The sequence below is a fragment of the Dipodomys merriami genome, unplaced genomic scaffold (assembly GCF_024711535.1).
Source record: "Dipodomys merriami isolate MVZ:Mamm:240054 unplaced genomic scaffold, mDipMer1.0.p SCAF_477, whole genome shotgun sequence".
Lineage (NCBI taxonomy): Eukaryota > Metazoa > Chordata > Mammalia > Rodentia > Heteromyidae > Dipodomys > Dipodomys merriami.
In genome coordinates this window covers 765,082-784,319 of record NW_027206043.1, presented here as the reverse complement: position 1 = coordinate 784,319, position 19,238 = coordinate 765,082, and the positions used below count along the sequence as shown (strand labels likewise).

Genomic DNA, 19,238 nt, shown 5'->3' with positions numbered 1-19,238 from the left:
TGAGGACACGCAATCTCCCATGGGTCTTCGGTAACCAGGCTGGGCCTCCTGCTTCTCAACAGCTGCTGCTTGTGCTGCTATCATGAGAATCCCGGAGCCCCTGTACGCTGCCTAAGACCCAGCCCGCTACAATGGGGTGAGTGGGTTGGGGTGCTGCCTGGGTGCGGGGTGGTACCACATTTTCAAAGTAGCCAGAGATCCACATAGGATTTCCCATGAAATTTTGCAGTGTTTAAAGTCCTGCTGGAACACAGGTATGGGCCATTGGTACGGCATGCTGGCTTAGCAGGTGTGAGGCCCTGATTCCCAACCACAGCACCAAAACCAACCAACCACCTACCCACACACACACACACACACACACACACACACACACACACACACACCAGCCAGCTGTAGTGGTAATTAATGCCCACAATCGGAGTACTCTGCAGGCAGAGGCAGGAGGAGCAGGAGTTCAAGGCCACCCAAGACTACATTAGGAGACCCTGTCTCAAAAGGTAAAAAAAATTCTGAGTGCCAGTGGCTCATACCTGTAATCCTAGCTACTCAGGAGTAAGATATGACGATCCTGGTTCAAGGCCAGCCCAGGCAGAAAAGTCTGTGACACTCTAGTTAACTATCGAAAAGCTGGAAGTGGAGCGATAGAGTGCTAGCCCTGGGCAAAAAAGCTAAAGGACAGTGCCAAGGCCCTGAGTTTAAGCTCAGTATTACCACAAAAACAACAACAACAAAAAAAAAATGACAAAACAAAGCCCCACCCAGTACACAATTCTTCCGACATGCCTGGAGACAGGCCTACCTACCTCTCAGACTCTGGTGTGAATGGGGACATGGGACCTAGAAATGGCTTCGGAGCCAGGCACCGGTGGCTCACGCTTGTAATCCTTGCTACTCTGGAGGCTGAGCTCTGAGGATCACAGTTCAAAGCGGGGGAGGGGGGGGCAGAAAAGTCCCCATGAGACTGTTATCTCCAATTAATCACTCAAAAACCAGAGGGAGGGGCTGGGAAGGTGGCTCAGTGGTAGAGTGCTTGCCTCGCATGCATGAGGCCCTGGGTTTGATTCCTCAGCACCACATAAACAGAAAAAGTAGGAGGTCGCACTGTGGCTCAAGAAGTAGAGCGCTCGCCTTGAGCTGAAGAGCTGAGGGACAGTGCCCAGGCCCAGAGTTCAAGCCCCATGACTGACAAAAAACAAAGAACAAAACAAAACAGAAGTGCTGTGGCTCAAGTGGCAGAGCACTAGCCTTGAGCACAAAGAGGCTCAGGAACAGTGGCCAGGCCCTCAGTTCAAGCCCCACACCGACAAAAAAAGAAAAACACATGGTTTCAGAGAAGCCAGGCACAGTGGCAAAGGCCAGTCAATGCAGCTACTTGGGAGCTGCAGGCAGGAGCATCACCAAAGCCGGGACACTCCCAACCCTGGGACCATACCAAGACCTCATGAAGAACAAAACAAAGAAAAAGGAGCTTTATGCTCTTCTGAACTGGAGGTATGCCTCCCTGGTGGATGGCCTGCCTAGCAAAGCACAAGGCCCAGAGTTCAAAGCCCAATACTACCAACACGAGAGATTGGCCGGTCCCCGCGGTAGCTGGTAACACCAAAGCTTTCTCCCCAGGGTGTCTGACCACAGGTCCATTTTCTTTAATTAACTCAAACGTAAGCAGCTGCCTGTGGCCATGGTCACCCACGATGGACCCACAGCACCTGCTATTGCACCACAGCGGGTCCGCTGCCTGGCAGATGCTTCATGCCTGTGCTGGGCAGAGGGGGCCAAGCACCTGCCCTGAGTCCTACCTGGGAACCGGCCAAAAGCCACGTGGAGATTCTGGGGCCTGGCGGTCTAGGTAGAAACCCAAGACCTGAGTGTCCTCAGAGAGGGTGAAGGAGGCTGGGTCAGCCACCAGCTCCTGGACTTCCACTCTGGTCTGCGGGTTCTCTGGGACCAGAAGGTTACCGCTGGCCAGAGGCTGGGAGAGCCTAGCCCTGCATCTCCAGCCCGCCTGCCTGGCTGGCACACCACACCAAGGCCTGAGGGCTGTCCCCCAGGGTCCTGGGAGCTTCCCTGCAGGGGACCACCACCTGGTCTCAGGCTAGGGCCTTCTCAGTTCCAGGCCCGCAGCTGGGGACAAAGGCAGCACCGTGGGGACTGCTCTCCCCATGGTCCTAGGATCAGAGGATCTGCAGCCTTCTCCGCCAGCCCGCCCACCCACCCACCCCTGCTTCCTGAGCCAGGTCCAAAATTGATTAAACTAAGTAAAAAGCACTGCCCAGGGAATGACAAAATTGCTAAAATTCTCCTTTCTTCCCTCATTCTATTGTTCTCTCTCCATCTGGTGCTCCGGGGATCAGCTAAAGTCACTGGTTACTGTGGAAACCGCCCCCAACTGTACCCCACAGCCGCCTGCCCCCAGTCCGGCCCTGGCTCCCTCTTCACTGTGCAGACACACCTGCCCTGCCTGCTCAGGGCTAGGACCCGGGCCAGCCGGCTGGGCTGGCCGCACAGACGCCCTCCTCCACCGCCAGGGGCCCCAAGATGGGAAACACCAGGGAAAGAAACTTTCCCCAACTTGCCTCCAACTCTGACTTGGCCTCAAAGCGTCTAAAGCCAAGTGAGCAGAGAAAGTGAGGGAGGGAAACCCGGGTGAGCGGGAGGGCCTTGCTGGCCGGTGAGCATGCGCACTGAGCCCCGGAGAACTGCTGCTCTGGGAGGGGAAGGGAGGAGAGGAGGGAGCCGCGGAGCCCAGCCCCTGGTGCCAGCCGGGAGGGGAGGCCGCCTGCTGCCCCTTCCTCTGGCACCCCCTCCTGCCCTCTGCCAGCAGGGCTCTCTCGGCCTCCCTGGCACAGAGCAGAGGGGGCTGGCTCCAGCCCCTGCTCAGAGCCATTGTTTTTCTTCTCAACACCCCCAAGTTCAAGTTCATCTGGGTGTTACATCATGTCTGGTTGCTCCTGGAAACCAGACGGGTCAGACGTGACTCTGGGGAAAGGGGGTGGGAAGCTAGAGGGGGCTGAAGTTCCTTCCCCTCCCCTTCTTGCCACTAGGGAGCTCTGAAGTTTGAAGTTTGACAAAGTTTTTTGGCCTTTTTTTTGTTGTTGTTGTTAGAGAAGAAGGAAAAGAAAGAAAGAAAACCCCCTCAAACCACACACACACACACACACACACACACACACACACACACACACACACACACACACACACAAAAACTTCATTCCACTAACTTTCTCTGGCCTGGCGCCTCAGAGCAGAGGCGGGCCAGCGCCCACAGAGTTGGCCCTGGCGGCCGGGCGGGCAGAGGTGGGTCTCTGTGGGAAGCCTGGGAGAGGGGCTTTTGTAAAATGCGCAAGAGGGAGACCTGGGCCCACTCTCTTCTGCAAGGCCTGGCTCTGAGACCCAGACGCCCCCAGCGCAGCTCTGCCCTGCGGAGGTGGCGCACCCTACCTTGCCCCAGGGGCTGGGTCCTGCTCATCCTGCGTCTCAGGGCACAGGCACACCAGGGGACTGTCATTGCACATATGCACACACGCATGTGCAAGAGTCCTGGGGCTTTAGGCTCGGGGAGGTGGGGGCAGTGCCTTCCCTGATGAGTGCTTTTGCAGAGGCCTGGAGCCCTCACAGGGCTCTGGGGGCTCGAGGGGGGGCGGGGCTCCAGCCGGCCAGCCCTGCCTTTCTCGTGGTGCCAGAGTCCCTGGGAAAGGAGCCTACCAGGTCTCCTCTGCCCCTGGCCAGCCCACACATAGCCAGGGAAGCGGGGAGGGCCAGGAGCCAGGGCTTCTAGCAGAAGGGGCCGGGAAGAGCAGGAGAGAGCCCAGGCTACCGTCTGAGATGCCTCGGGCTACTACCTTTGCTGAAACCACGCCTGGCCCAGAAAGCCTCTAGCCTTGCTTGGGTCCTTGGCCCCCTTCCCCTGGGCCAGGGCTGTCAGAGCTAATTATCCAATTAACCGATTAGCCAGGGAGCCTGGGGGCTGCCTGGGGAGGCCGCTCAGCTGGGCGTGCAGAAGGCAGCCAGGCTCAGCCCCTGGCCACGTGGAGAGGCCCCTCTCGGCCAGTGCCTGGGCGCATGGGGCTGGCTCCTACCTGAGACTGCTGTGGGATGTTCAGAAAGTTGCCGTCCCGGGGTCCGATGCTGACAAACCGGTTGGCAGAGGAGGCGCCTGTCGCTGCGAATGCTGTGGAGAGCGGGGGAGAGAGGGAGACACCTGTCAGGCCGTGGAGCCGCCTGGGCACTGCCTTTCAGGGCTGCTGAGAGAGGGAGGCTGGTGTTAGAGCTTGCTAGCGGCTGGTGCTGGCCGGCAGTGAGGACAGGCCAGGGACTGCGGTGCTGGAGGCCCCCCATCCTCTCACTGGCCAGAGCACTCCCACCGTACCCCTGCCCCCCAGAACTGACCCTCAGCCAGGTGTCCGCTCGAGCTAAGGAAGGGGCACTGATGCTGCAGCCAAGGTTCCTGGACCCAGTTCTGTCCCCTACCGAGATCCTGGATAGCACTGGGAATGACCCGGCCCGCAGGCGCCCCCAGTGGGTGCCCTGACTTTCCCGTTGAAGAAGAGGGCCGGGTGAGGGTCGGAGCTGGGGAGACCTTCTCAGGCCATCTCCCCAACCCTGCAGCCTCGCTGGCCGTCCTGAGTTGTCCCCAGATTGGGCGGGCAGCCTCAGGGAGCTCCCAGCGGGCCTACTGGAGGGCTGCGTCAAGACAGGACCAGGGACGGGGGGTGTGGGGGTGTAGGGGGGAGCCTGCGGCCTGGCTGCCTGGTGCGGGGCCAGGGTTGGGAAGGCTCAGGCCCCCCCGCCATCCTCCTCCAGTTGATGGCCAAGCCCGAAAGGAACAGTAACCTCCGAACTGGATTATGGACCAAGGGGTCAAGAGGAGGAACAGGAGGAGGAGGAGCAGGAGGAGGAGGAGGAGGAGGCCATAGTGCCTGGCAGAGTCCCAAAGCTCAGTGTCCTGGGGAAGGTGTCCTGCATCAGAGCAGTCGAACAAACCCAACACTCCTGAGCTCTTTTTTTTTTTTTTTTTTTTGGGGGGGGGGGGTCGAATTGGAGCCCTACAGGAAGGAATAGGCCCTGAACTCCCAGTAGGGTGGGGGTGGAGATGTCCTCGGGGGTTAAAGGAGTGTCACAAGTTGCCTGGGAAGCCCACCCTTTTCCCCAACGCCAAACACACCTGGGGCCTGTGCTCGCCGGCTTCTGCCCACCTGCCTCCCAGTGCCCCTCCCCACGCCCATGAGCATGAGTTCCTGTCTCGTGGCAGATGCAGATGAGAGGATGGCATGGTGATGGTGAGGAGGGGAAGCGAACTCAAACCAGGGGAGAAGGAGAGACAGAGGGTGCGAACAGACAGCAGTGGGAGATGGGCCGCCCTCCGCCTGCCCGCCTGCCCGTCGGCTGGCTGCCAGGCCCTGGCCTGTGGCCTGTCAGCCCCAGAGCTCGGCCCGCCCGTGCCCGTTCCCTGCCCACGGGCAGTGCCACCCAGCTCTCCTCCGCCTCTCTGTCCTTCACATCAGGTCCACCTCGGGCCTCACCACTCAGTGTTCTTCTCTTCCCTTTGACAAAATTTGTCATTGGTCTTAAAGAAAAAAGAAAGGAAAGAAAGAGGGAGGGAAGGAGGGAAGGAGAGAAGCATGGATGGAAGGGAGGGAGGAAGGGGGGGAGGGAGGAGAGAGATGAAGTAAGCCAAGGCCCAAAGCCCACCCACAACTTCAGAACCACCAACCTAGGACAGGAACTGAGGGAGAGGAAGGGCGAGGGGTGGGAGGAGGGAAGGGAAAAAAAAAAAAAAAGAGGAACGACGAGAGAAACCAAATGTGAGACTGAGGCAGGGTCAGGACCAGCCCCTGTGTCTTCAGAGGCCTGTGGGGGCCGGAATGGAGGTGGGGGCAAGGCAAAAAGGGGATGGTGGTGGCGTCACCTTGTGCTCACAGTGATTTTTTTTTTTTTTTGGTGTGTATAGGGGAACAACGAAACAACAAAAACTAGATATATATTGAAAAACAAAACCAAAAAAGAAAAACAAAACAAAAAAAAGAAAAAGGAAAAAAAAACAGCAATCAGGCATGATGATGGCATGGCTGTGCCTCCCGCCCCCCCCGCCGGCACCCACGGCCCGGCACCCCACCGTGCTCTCCCTCCCGCCCCCCAGGGGGGCCTGGGTCACCCCCACTGGGAGCGAGCAGTGGACAGAGAGGCTCATGGGGTGCTGGCCTGGTGCAGCTGAGGCCCGGGAGGCTGAGGCTGGGGCTCCGAGGCGCTGTGGGGGGACCTGGCGGTGGGGAGGGGCCGCTCCTGCCGGGCAGTGCGGGGGGCCACCGTGTGCATGGCGGGAGGCTGGGCACTGTGCTTGCGTTTCCATGGTCCACTTACAAGGTGACGGAGGAGTCAAGGCGGCGCCGTCTGGGGCAGTGCTGGTGGATTTGGAATCAGGCATAGGAAGGGGCACAGGTCTGGCCACTGGAGGCGGCGGTGGTAGCAAAAATGACCCCGGGACTTTGCCCTGGCCGCTACCGTTGGGCTGCGAACAACATAAATAGAGTGACGCATGAAAGCACATCGCACACACACGCTCCCCTGCGCGGCCGCAGCGCACGCGCCTGCTCGCTCGTGGGAGCGGCGCTCCCGTGGGAGTGGGAGAGGCGGGGCCGGGGCGGGGCCTCCTGGCCTCACCAGGGCAGGGTGGGGAGGGTGGAAGGCCTCTATTTGGTCTCTCGGGTGTTTCTCTCTTTTTTTTTTTTTTTTGTCCTCTTGAAGTAGAAGGAGGGCGGGTTGTCCGACAGATGGCTGGTTATTTCCTAAGGAAAATGGTTTAGATAGACGTGCCACTAGTCAGCTGCTTCTAGAACTCTTTTGCACCTGAGGACTTCCCATGGCAGATAAGGCAGCTCACCTTGCCATCTCCAAAGGCCCTAGAAAAACCTTCCTCTGCACTTGGGGGGGTACAGCCTCAGGAGGAACCCCACAGGCAGTGGGGGGCGGGGCTGGCCTTTCTCTACAGCGTCCCTGTGGTTCCTCAAGAGTGTGGGCTTGCTATGCCACCCGCGGCTCACACCTGTCATCCCAGCGACTCAGGAGGCTGAGAGCTGAGGATCGTGCATGGTTCAAAGCCAGTCTGGGCAGGAAAATCCTTGAGACTCTTTAGTCGCCAATGAACCACCAAAAAATGTTAGAGGTGGTGCTGTGGCTCCATTGGTAGAGTGCTAGCCTTGAGCAAGAGAGCTCAGGGACAGCGCCAGGCCCTGACTACAAACCCCAGGATCAACACTAAAGCAAACAAACAAAAACAAAAGCGTGGGTCCTGTCCTGTACCCTCTGCGGTGTCACACCTGAGTGTCCTTGTCCAGGCAGAGGCCCTGTGTGGTTAGGGTCCCTGCTTGGGAGACACAGGTGCCACAGGCTCCCTGGCCTCTTGCTGGCAGATTCCCTGAAGGGTCGCCTCGATGCCACCTCCATGCTGGGGAAGGCCAGGCCCTGCTCTCCATTCTCTCTGCAGGCACAGCTTTCCCTCCGCCGGCCCCCCTCTCCTATGGGTGGGCAGCGCCCACAGAGCCCGCACGGTCGTGAGTCAGTCGGTTGGCAATCATGTCACCTGCGCTATGATAGTGAGATTCTGCCTCCTCCCTGCAAAGACTGCGAGTCTCCCCCTCCCAATCCAGGGGGGCAGGCCACCTTTAACTACCACCATGTCTACACCACCCCCACCCCAGGACATAGCTGTCCTCACCTGGGGTGGCTATATCTAGAACCATTTGTGGGGCGGGGGTGGAAGTGGGAGGTTAGTGGGGGAGCTGCAGTTTAGCACCCTGCAGCACACAGGGTGGCCCCAGGACAAAGGAGCACCTGCGCACAAGTCACCAGCGTTACTGCGCAGAGACCCAGCACAGAGGGAGCTTAGTGCCCTCACTTCACAGCTAAAGAAACTGAGGTCACCCAGCGACCACTGGCCAGGCCTGGAGTTCAGAGCCATGTCTGATCCCAGAGACCCTGTAGACTTCCCCAAGTGCTCTTCAGCTCACACTACAAGAAGTGTGTCACTTCACCGGGTCACAGGTAACGCAGGCTGCCCCATTCAAGGCCCCCATGATGGGGAGCAGACTGGGGTCTTCCTGGTCCCACACACCACCTTCACATCCCCAGACATTTCAATCCATTCCAGACCAATGGCGGTTCCAGAACAGAGGCTGGACGGCCTCACGGGCACTCACGGGAGTACTTTCCATGCCCTTCCAGGCCCGCTCACTCCTGGAGACCAGCCAGTTCCCTGAGTCATACCATCTCTCCCCATCCTGCTCTTCCGGTCTTGACCTCCATGCTCTGAAGTTGGCAAAAGTACACGACCCTCAGTTCGCACTCACAAGTGCACCACTTCAAATTCATAAGCCCCACAGCTGAAAGGCCCAGCTCTCCTTCCTCCCTCCCAGCGCCAGGGTCTGACACCATTGTCCCTCCCAACTGGCTCCGCCCACTGCTCCTGCCCTCCCTCACCATGACATGCAAGGGCTGGGAGTGCGGCTCAAGAGTCCTAGCCTTGGAAGTGGCTCTGTGGTTCAAGCGGTAGAGCCCTTGCCTTGAGCGGAAGAGCTGAGGGGCAGCGCCCAAGCCCAGAGTTCAAGCCCCACAACCGACCAAAAAAAAAAAAAAAGAGAGAAGTTAAAACATTTCTTTGGGGGCTGGGAAGGTGGCTCAGTGGTAGAGCGCTTGCCTTGCATGCCTGAGGCCCTGCGTTCGATTCCTCAGCACCACATAAGCAAAAAGAAAAAAGCCGAAGTGGCGCTGTGGCTCAAGTGGTAGAGCGCTAGCCTTGAGCTGAAGAGTTGAGGGACAGCGCCCAGGCCCAGAGTTCAGGCCCCATGACCAGACCCCCCCCCCCCCCCCCGCTCAAAAATACAAAACAAAACAAAAAAGAGTGCTAGCCTTGAGCAGAAGCCCAGGATTCCTCTCCTCAGCACCACATAAACAGAAAAAGCCAGAAGTGGCGCTGTGGCTTAAGTGGTAGAGTGTTAGCCTTGAGTAAAAGAAGCTCAGGGACAGTGCCCAGGCCCTGAGTTCAAGCCCCAGGACTGGCAAAAAAAAAAAATAATAATAATAATTCAAGCCAGGAGCAAGGTGGCTCACACCTGTCCAGTCAAGGAAGGCCTTGAGACTCTTATCTCCAATTAACCACCAACAAGTTGGAAATGGCACTGTGACTCACGTGTTAGAGCACTAGCCTTGAGCAAAAAAAGCTCAGGGACAGCACTCAGGCCCTGACTTGAGTTCAAGCATGGACACACAGACACACAGACACACAGACACACAGACACAGACACAGACACAGACACAGACACACACACACACACACACACACACACACACACACAAATCCAGAAGCCTTGGTCAAAAGCAGGCAGTGGATCTGTGTCTTGTGTGGTCACACTGGGAACAGCCACTTTGGGCTCAGAGGACAGCAGGAGTTGGGTCTGCAGATGACCCTGGGCTCCAAGAGACAGTGCTCCCCTCAGTCCATGCCTGTAGGCTTCTGTCAGGCAAGCAGGAACCCCTCCCCCTGCCTGCCCTCCTCCCTTCCTCCCCCCTGCAGACTGCAGCCTTTCACCTTCTCTCTGGGCCCCCAGCAACTGGCCCCAGACCTTCCAGAAATGCTTGCAACCACAGGGTGGCCATAGCCTCCTTTCTCACTTTAGAGATCGAAGTCGCTACTCCCATCACACAGGGCTAAGCCTGGCCTGATAGGAGCCAACGCTGAAACTTGCCGAATTCTGACTTTCCATTTCTAGAAGTAACTTCCATCTGGGCAGGGATGTCTGAGCTCCGGTTGGGGTCTGGGTCGAGGTGTTACAAGTCTTGTAATGGTGCTTGTAATGACCTCATTGGTCAGGGGCTAGAAGCCGGTAGGTGACTGGCTTCCACCTTACTGACATACCAGGTCTGACTGTCCTGGTGTGTAGTGTCCCACCCACGCTCTATGGGCTTGGGACAACTCCGCTGAGTCCTCTTAGCCACCATCTCCTCTCTGCCCTGAAACAGGCTAACCAGGCACCTTTTCTGTCCTCTGTCTCTCACCCGTGTGGTATCTACTTGGCTTTGGCCATTACACATTTGGTTCTCTGAAACCAGTACGTGACCCTGGGTGGAGGGAAGGGCTCTCAAGTGCCGGCAAACCTTTGCGCCACGTCAGTGAACTTCTTTTCTGCGGATGCCTTCCTGCACAGCTGGTTTGTCGTGGGCTCTCAAGGTGCTTTGGAAGCCCCTCCTCTACACTCTGGATTGGAATTTGAAAGTATGGGGTGCCCTGGCCAGCAGTCCAGCCCCAAGCAGATGCACGCACAAAGGCCTGACCCGGACCTGCTGTTCCAGCAGCTGTAGGCTGAGGCCCAGCCGCCTGTGTGTGCCAGGCCTGCGGGCGACCCTCGCCCACATGGACGGCTGACACTTGCTGCTCCAAATGTGGCAGGGAGCAAGCACTGCCCCGCTTCTGGCTCTTCCACTCAGAAGCTGGCCATGGGCCCCTCAAGCTCCCTGACGCACCCCTTGTCCTCTCATGGATTCAGGCCCTAAGAAGAGACCCAGAGAGGCTGCTCCCAGCCTGCTTTGCGCTGCTTCAACCTGTGTATGTCTCTAGGTGCAGTTGGCTGTAGCCAAGTGCCTGTCCACAGAGGACGGCCCTCCAGGTAAATGAGCTCCTATCTTGGGCCACCAGGCTGAGGGCCAGGCTCAGAACGCACGCTGCAGGTGGGCAGGGCCTACTTGACCCTCCTTCCTCCGCCCAGCTCATCTGCACTCCGAACCCACAGGCCCTTGGGGACAGGGCTGTCACATCTCTGAGGACAGCACAGCGGCTATCAGGAGCTAGGTCCATTCCTAAGAGTGACAGAGCTTGTCCGGAGAGGTGAGCAAGGCCACAGGCGTGCTGAGGAGTAGCCCAGGCAGAGAGGGAAAGCCTCTCGGTACACAGAAGAGGAAGTAAAGACAGCAGAAGGAGGAGGAGAAGGAGGAGAGAAGAAAGTGGACCGGTTCCACAATGGGTGCCAACAGAGAGCCAGGAGGCCACCCCACGGCCCACCCCAGGCTGTAGTGCAGTGCTAGCAAACGCCGACACCACACGGAGCCCTCTCCTGGTGAGCGGCCTCTGGCGCGGCTGCGGGGGAACACAGGCCCAAGCGTGACCCTTTGGGCCTCCTGCCCCGCCCCCACTTATCACAGCAGGCTTCGCAGCGCCCAGCATTGTCAAGAGAGCAACCGGAGTGGCCCCCAAGGGCTGAATGTGTCCCTCTTACCCTCAGGGACAATCTCTGTGCTGTGTTGTGCTGTGCAGGGCCCGTGGCCTGGCCCTAGTGCTTGGGGAAAGGTCGGCGGGGCAGCCCTCTGCCCCCTAGGTTTGCCTACAACCAGAAAGGTACACTGGAGTGTCCGTGCCAGCTCTGGACTGGGTCCCCCTCCCCCGGTGTTCCTGTCCCCCACCAGCACAGTGAAAGCCAGAGACATTTCGGATGACCACGACTAGGGAGGGGGAGGTGCCTGGCACCAGCAGGTAGATGGTACCAAATGCCCACAGGGTCCAGTGTCCAGGTCTCACACCGCACAGAATACACAGCTCCCAATGTCAACAGTGCCAGGATAGCACACTGTAGTCTAGAACCTGACAAGTCCTTGCACCCCAAGATTGAAGAGGTCTGGGCTGGATAGATCTCAGGCTCAGTCCTGCCGGGAGGGCCAGGAGATGGGCAGATCCTGGTGCAGCGTTCAGAACCTCGCCTCAGGCCCAGCAAAGGGGAAGCTTGTGAGGCTGCTGCCGCCCCAGAGCCAGCCGGGCTCCCGGCCTTCACACACGTGGAGACACACACGGACAAGAGGCTGCACTGGGGCTCCTGGCCTTTGGGACTCACCTGTCCGGTGGCCTGGCCCGAGCCATCTGAGCAGACGAACTGCACAAACTCCTTCAGGGAGTCCTGGCCGTGGTGGTGGTGGTAGCGGATGGTCGGGTGTGTGAAGTACGGGCTCGACTGCTGGATGATGGACGTGGAGGGGAAGTGCAGCGCCGAGGCGGTGGCCCGGGGGCTCCCTGTGCACACCGGCAGGGAGAGGAAAGGTCAGGGTTGAGGCAGCAAAAAAGGGCAGGGCAGGGAGAAGCAGGAAGAGCACTGGTTTCAGCCACAAAAACCTCCGACGTTTGAGATCAATGACATTTAAATGATCTAAAAACAGCTAATAGCCAAGCTAGCAGACTGCTTCTGTAAATATAAAGTTTGATTAGAACCAAGGTGGGGATTAGGGTGACTCAGGCAGGCAAGGCAGTGTCTAGTACCTAGGCTGGCCTGGACCATGATCCTCTTATTTACGCTTCCTATGGAACTGAGATGACAGGTGTGTTGGATTGAAGGCTCAGGGATTTTTCTGTCCAGACTGGTCTCAAACCACCATCCTTCTTATCTCAGCCTCCCCGGTAGCTAGGATCAGGCTGGAACTCGAAATCTTGCCTCAGCCTCCTGAATACTGGGATTAGAAACACGCATCACCCCACCTGACCTCATCGCATGCTTCTGTTTGCAATAGCTTCGATTTTAAAAAATAGCGCCTTAATTTTTGTGTGTGCGCGTGCCGGTCCTGGGGCTTAAACACTGGGCCTGGGTGCTGACCCTGAGCTCTTTTTGTCAAGGCGAGCGCTCTGCCACTTGAGCCATAGTACCATTTCCAGCATTTAGGTGGTTCATTGGAGATAAGAGTCTCACAGGCTTTCCTCCCCAGGCTGGTTTTGAACTGTGATGCTTAGATCTCAGCCTCTTGAATAGCTAGGATTATAGGTGTGAGCCATTGGTGCCTGGCTAAGATATTACTTATTTTGATAATTCGACTTTTGGTACCTCCTGACCTTTTTTTTTTTTTTTTTTTTGGTTGGTCATGGGGCTTGATCTCTGGGCTTGGGCGCTGTCCCTGTGCTCTTCAGCTCAAAGGCGAGCACTAAACCGCTTGAGCCACAGCGCCACTTCTGGTTTTCTAGTAGTTTATCGGAGATAAGAGTCTCACGGAGTTTCCTGCCTGGGCTGGCTTTGAACCCTGATCCTCAGATCTCAGCCTCCTGAGTAGCTAGGATGATAGGCGTGAGCCACCAGCGCCCAGCTCCTCCTGACCTTTTGTGCCCAAAGCCCCCTCACTGTCTGTGCCCTGGCCCCAGGGCCCTGGGTACAAGGCTGATGAGGACAGATGACAGGATGTAGACGGCTCTGCCGCAGCCCCTGCATCCCCGGGGTCTCAGCCCCATTGTCACTGCACGTGTCCTCACAGCCAGGCCTGCCCCGGCACAGGCCTCAGCTCTTCCTCAGGTCCTCCCCCTCCCGTCTGGTTCTAATCAGCTCGTTCTCTCCATTTCATTAGGGGGCTGAGGAAACTTGGCTTCTCTTTGGAGTTCATAAAAACGGAGTCGGCGTGGAGAGGGGCCTGCTGCCTTCCTACTGCTTGCACAGGGTCTGGGCTCCCCGCCCCCACCTCGTCACCACACCCTGCCCCAGCACTGGCTGCCTCTGGGCTCACAGCCAGGAGGCCCTGAGGAGGAAGGCAGGAGGTAAAACTCCCAGCTCTGGGTCTTATAGGAGGCGCAGGCAGAGCTGGGGCGGCATGCAGACAAAGGCCAGGCCTCCTGCTGCCGGATGGTGCAGAGGGAGGCTGGCAGGAGAGGAGTGAGAGGAGGAGGCGAAAGTTTCTAGGTGGTGTCCTGAGCATCTTATTGCAGAGACTGAAGCAAGAGATGCCCCTCCAACTAGGCAGGCCATCTGGGCACTCTTCCCTGGAGAGCAGGGCACAGCCACCTGTCCCCCAGGTCCAGCCCTCTTCTGAGACAGGCCAGGGAGGCCTTTTGACTCCACAGCACCCTGGGCTCCTTCTAAGAGAGCAGCCCTTGCTCAGCCCAGCCAGGCACTGGGGGGCAGCAGGAGAGGGTGGGGGAAAAGCCTGGCAGGGTCCAAGCAGAACTGGGCCTGAGTGGCCGGATACTCTGAGGAAACCAGGCCTGCTTGTGGGGGGGGGGCCATCCAGGGAGCCTGGGGCATGGCGCCCGCTAGCCCTAGCTCCTCTGCGTGGCCAGCTGCCCCTCGACACACAGCTGCCTCCCGTCGCGCCCCTCCCAGGTCCCATGTCTCACCTGGTCTGACTCCAGCAAGCACAGGCAGCGGGTGGTGGGTGAAAGCCATGCGTGGGGAGCTGCCCTGAGAGGAGAGGGCACTGCAGAAGTCCAGCTTTCCTGACTTTTTTAGAGAAGCCGGGCCTGGGGGGAGGAAGCAGCAACACGGGCAGGTTTAGCTGGGCTGGGGCGGGAGCAGGGACTGGGGAAGCCAGCAGCTCGCTCCTCCTCTCCTCGGCACCCCTGTCCACCACCAGCCTCCTCTGGGAGTCCTCCCACCACTTGGCCTGTCCGGCTCCTCCCAAGACTGGTGGTGGACAGGCTGGAAAGTGAAGCCCCTGGGTCCTGTGAGGTGACATGTGCTAGAAAGAGGAAAGGGGGAGACAGACTGTCCGCCATGAGTGGATAAGGGAAGAAAAGGGGGGCGGGGACAGGAGTGATAGGGAGTGAGGAGGACCCAGGGCCCACCTGGGAGGGGCGGTAGGATGTTCTGTGAAAGAAGCCAGCACCCCACTCCCGAAGGGGAAGCAGCCCGGCCCAACAGGAGGGCAGGGACAAGGTCAGAAGGCCTTGGAGGACCATGGAGTCAGAGCCAAAGGGCCAGGACGGCCTAGGCCAGGAGGTGTGGAGGCTGGGGCTCTGCTCAGCTCTTGCGTCCACAAGAGCCGGCACTGTTGGGCAGGAGTTGGAGGCTCTGCCTCTGACCTCACAGCGCAGCAGGCACACAGAACCCAGCAAACAAGGCTCCCAGCAGGCATTTCTTCCTGGGGGAGCCTGTGCCTTGTCCTGAATGGAGCCTCAGAGATGGCCCTGGCCAGGAGGGGAAGGTGCAGGAGACCCAGGCATGAGCTGTGGCTTTGGGTGGAGGCAGGGGCTGCAGAACAGAGAAACGGAGCCATCTTCACGCAGAGGCTGGAGGCGGGGGAGGAGAGCTCCCAGCCGCCAGCAGAGGTGTTATCTAGTGGCAGCTGTGTGCCACCTGATAGCTGGCACGATGGGGAGGGGAAGCGCCCCACCAGCTGTGCACAGCTGTCCCTGCTGCTGCACAGCGCCTCTCCAGCTGTTCCCTGTCCTGCAGCTGGGCAGCTTAATTGACGATTTGTCGCAGCCCAGGGAAACAACGACAAGTGGGGGTGGGGGGGCCAGGGTGCTGGAGGAGGGTGCTGGGGTACTACGCATGGCAGGACTGCCTGGAGAAGCAGAAACGGCCGTGAGAACAGACAGCGAGGAAAAGAGAGCAGGAGGCAGGAGCCAAGGGCTCCTTGGGATCCAGGCCTGGGACCCTCCCGGGAAGATGGGTGGTGGTAGGCAGGCCCTCAGAGCACGCTAGCCCCAGTTCCTGCAGATGGGGTCACCTCGCTGAGGACTGGCCACCTGAGATGTAGCAGAGTGTCCTCTTTTGTCAACTCCCTCCCTGAGGGCCTCCAAAGACACTCCCAGGGACTGGTGACAGGGACTGGCTTGCCAGGAGGAGCCGGCACGTGGCCACTCCCAGCCTGCGCAGTTACTCCAGCCCCAGCCTCTGCCACGCAACAGGCCACGGGAGACCCCCCCCCCGAGTGAGGAGAGGAAGCCATGCGGTGCATGCCACCCATGAGCAGCCAGTCTCCTCACACGCACAGCCCTCCTGCTGGCTCCTCAGTCGGCACTGTAGGTGACAGGAAGGGGCTGCTGGGGGAGGTGGGGGTGGGGGGACTGGGAACGTCCCAGACAGCTTCCTCCTGGGCTCTTCACAAACTCTGCCCTTTGCTAGCTTCCCGGCCTGGGCTAAAAACAGCTCTGCCCATCCTTCCCTTACTCTGAGCGTCTCTGTAAAGCTGAGCCCTGAGGCTAGCAGTTTTCAGCTCCAGAGATTCTGTCCCCTAGTAGGGCGGGGGGGGGGGGCATTTGGTAATGTGTGCAGACACTTTTGTTCGTTAAAACAGGGTGGCTGGGTATGAGAGTGCATACCTGTAATCCCACCACTCGGGAGTCTGAGGCAGGAGGATGGAGAGTTTCAGGCCAGGCCAGGGTATTTAGCAATACCTTATCTCTACAACAAAACCCTCTGGGATATAGCTGGATGCAGTGGCACACCTTTATCATCTCAGCTACACAGGAGGCTGAGCTCAGGAGGATCGAGCTTCTAGGTGAGCCCAGGCAAAAAAGTTTGCAAGACCCCATCTCATTGGAAGCAGCTGGTTGAGGGCTTGACATCCCACCTACTTTGAGAAGCATAAAACAAGAGGATCACGGACCAAGTGCAGGCTTGGGCAAAAAGCAAGACCTTATCTCAAAATAAGCAGTGCAATAAAGGGTTGGAGGTGTGGCCCGGGGGTAGAGAGCCTGCCAAGCAAGCACAAAGCCCTAGTACTTCCAAAAAAGAAAAACCCAGGGTGGATGTTTGCTACTGGCATCTGTGGCAGAAGCCAGGAATACTGCTGAGCACCTCACAATGTAGGTCACCGCCAAACCTCAGTCAGCAAGGAGGCCTCAGACTGCTCTAAAGAGCTGGCCAATTCCCTCAGAGAAGAAATACCAAGAGAAGAGACTGGCTGGGCGCTGGGGCTTCACGCCTATCATCCTAACTACTCAGGAGGATGAGATCTGAGGATCATGGTTCAAAGCCAGCCTGAGCAGGAAAGTCTGTGAGACTCTTATCTCCAACTAATCACCAAAAATCTGGAAGTGGAGCTGTGGTTCAAGAGGTAGAATGCCAAAAAGCTTAAGGACAGTGATTAGGCCCTGAGTTCAAGCCCCAGGACCAGCCAAAAGAAAAAGAAAAAGAGAGACCCAGAAGAGTATGAGGAGAAGGCCCCCACGGCAACGCACTGGAGGCTGGACGACGCTCTACCCTCCACATGCACAAGCTCTGGTGTGGCCCAGCTCCTCATCGCTCCCCTTCAGCTTGGCCTGCCTTCCTCAGACCAGGAAGGAGAGACAGCAGGTGCCACTTGGCAGCAGGGGCGATGGCGGGAAGCACGGGTGGCCGTGCCCATACCTGCATCCACATCGTTGGGCCACCCGCTTGACTGACTGCTGCCGGCGGCCGGGGAGCGGCCTGTCCCAGGGTAGAACACGTCATCCACAGGGCTCTCCATCTCGCTGTCATCAATGGACTTGGGGCGCTTGGTGGTGCTGAAGAAGAGGAAAAAGAGCAGGTGGGCAAGGCTCCCTGATGACCTGTGGGTGTTCCCCAGTGAGCAGCAGCACTGCTGGAGTCTCCTCCACTGGACATCCCACCCTAAACTAGCACTTGGACCCCAGAGCTGCCCGCTTGCTGGAGTCAGCACCCCATCCTTGCTGGCAGCCACTGAAGGCCGCTCAGAGGAGGAGGTAAACCCCGTCCCCTGCCTGCTGTGGCCCTCAGGAGCTCCACAACAGTCATTAAGTTGCAAAATGTAGTTGTGGGAGATTTAAACTCAGGAGTGCTGGAACACAGTCGTTAAGAGGACAAATGCATTCATAGGCGATTTTTAGCAAAATCAAAATCAATGTCAAAATCCTCATAGTAAACAATAATGTCCCCATGCTCAAAAAGGATATGGTCCAGCCCTCCCCGGTAAGGTATACCCTGACCCCTGTCCCCTCCCCTGGAGTCCAGAGAGCCCCTCCTCATCTGCCAGCCCCAAAGGCTCCTGGCCTCTAGCCGCATTCCCCGAGCACACATCCCAGGCTGCCACGCTCCAGCCCTTGGCCCCACTGCGCATGTCCACATGCCTTTTGGGCATCACTCAGAGGGGCTGGGCTCAAATGTTACATCCCCACAAGAGGGGCCTTCTTGGACCCTCATTTCTAGCCAGAGCCATGCCTTGTGAAGGTTTGTGTCTCCATGGCCGTGTGCTTCGAGACCACATAAAGTAGAAGCTTAACGGGTGGCTGACCGCATGGGCCCAAGCCACATGAAAGCCAGCGCCCTCCACAAGGGAGGACTGGGTGATGGAGGTGAGAAGGGCGTGAAGCTGCGCTCACCTGGTGGAAGGAGGAGAGGTGATGGACCGCCGCCCCAGGGTCACCTGGTTTATGTTGTAGTAGCTGGGACTCTCCAGGTCCGCCAGCGAGAAGTTGGGCCCTGATGCCGTGGCAACAGGAGCTGGGGAGAACGAATGAGAGGTGTGAGGGTGAGAAGGGGTCCCCACAGACTGGGGGGGGGTCTTTACTTCCAAGAGGCTCTGGGAGAGCTTGCTGTGGGGCCATGGGACAGGATGGTGGGTCACCTTCGCAGTCAAGGAAATCTGGTAACTCGGGGTTGGGGCTGGAGGAAACTTAGAGATGGGACTCTGGATAATTTAGGCTTCACCCAGCCTGGGGCCAAAGGGGCAGAGCTGACCTCTGCTCCACCGCCCCATTAGTCTGCCCTGTGAGGGAGTTCCTACATCCCCCACCCCCAACCCAGCCCAGATGGCAGGACTCACTTACTCTGTGATACTCTCACCAGCTCTGTCACGTTCCAGACCCCCGAAGTCACAAAACAGTCCTGGAAACTTAAGTGCCCTGAGGAGGGAAGGAAAAGGGTTGGTGAGTGGCAGCAAGGCTGGCAGGGCCCCCTCTCTGTTCCTCAAAAACTTCTCCCCCTATGGCCAGCCTCCTCCGCCCCCCCATCCTTGAGAGCTCTGCCAGTCCCAGGTCAACCTTGAACAGGGGTCAGCGCCCAGTGAGCCCCCTCCCCTTGGATGGCAGCCCAGGTCCAGTCACTTCCTGACTGAGTAGCGAGGAAGAAGGAGGGTGGCCAGGGCAGTGATGGAGAGAGGAAGGGGACACTAACCGTTGGGCAGTGGTTTGATGTCCGCATCTCCTTGCTGGTTTGAACTATCTGATTGTCCGGATTCTGCAGGAGACACAAAGGGGAGGTTGAGTCAGGAGCCAAGCTTTGCAGAGCCACCAAGTTTGCCAGTGCCTTCAAGCCCTTCTTGTGGCTGAACCTGGGCAGCAGAGCTTCCCCGGCCCTGGGAGCCAGGAGAGGAGACAAGAGGGCAGGGAGTGAGCTTGGCTTCCGGCCTCTAAGCTGCCGAGGGCTGACATCTGGGCTGGACATCTCTGCCTCTGCAGCAGAGGGGAGGTGTCCTGTGCACTGCACAGTGCTTGCCCACTAGGTGCCAGCAGTACCCCAGCTGTGCCAACCCAAACTGCCTCCAGACACTTCCCCCTGTGCCCTGAG

General features: G+C 58.4%; 1 protein-coding gene across 7 annotated transcripts in view; it reads right to left on the bottom strand.

Moving 5' to 3' along the window:
• The window catches only part of LOC138808796 (nuclear factor 1 X-type), a 95,022-nt gene that overhangs the window by 3,256 nt on the left and 72,528 nt on the right, over window positions 1-19,238 (bottom strand). For 4 of the 7 annotated variants that reach the window (XM_069994999.1, XM_069995002.1, XM_069995001.1 and 1 more), the window contains exons 3-10: window positions 18,846-18,908; window positions 18,500-18,574; window positions 18,053-18,173; window positions 17,082-17,218; window positions 14,123-14,245; window positions 11,874-12,049; window positions 6,361-6,508; window positions 4,080-4,171 (exon numbers count right to left, since the gene is read on the bottom strand). In XM_069994999.1, coding sequence (XP_069851100.1) covers window positions 4,080-4,171; window positions 6,361-6,508; window positions 11,874-12,049; window positions 14,123-14,245; window positions 17,082-17,218; window positions 18,053-18,173; window positions 18,500-18,574; window positions 18,846-18,908 — 935 coding nt within the window. The remainder of the gene's footprint in view (window positions 1-4,079; window positions 4,172-6,360; window positions 6,509-11,873; window positions 12,050-14,122; window positions 14,246-17,081; window positions 17,219-18,052; window positions 18,174-18,499; window positions 18,575-18,845; window positions 18,909-19,238) is intronic. The other 3 variants (XM_069995003.1, XM_069995005.1, XM_069995006.1) reach the window with 3 other exon arrangements.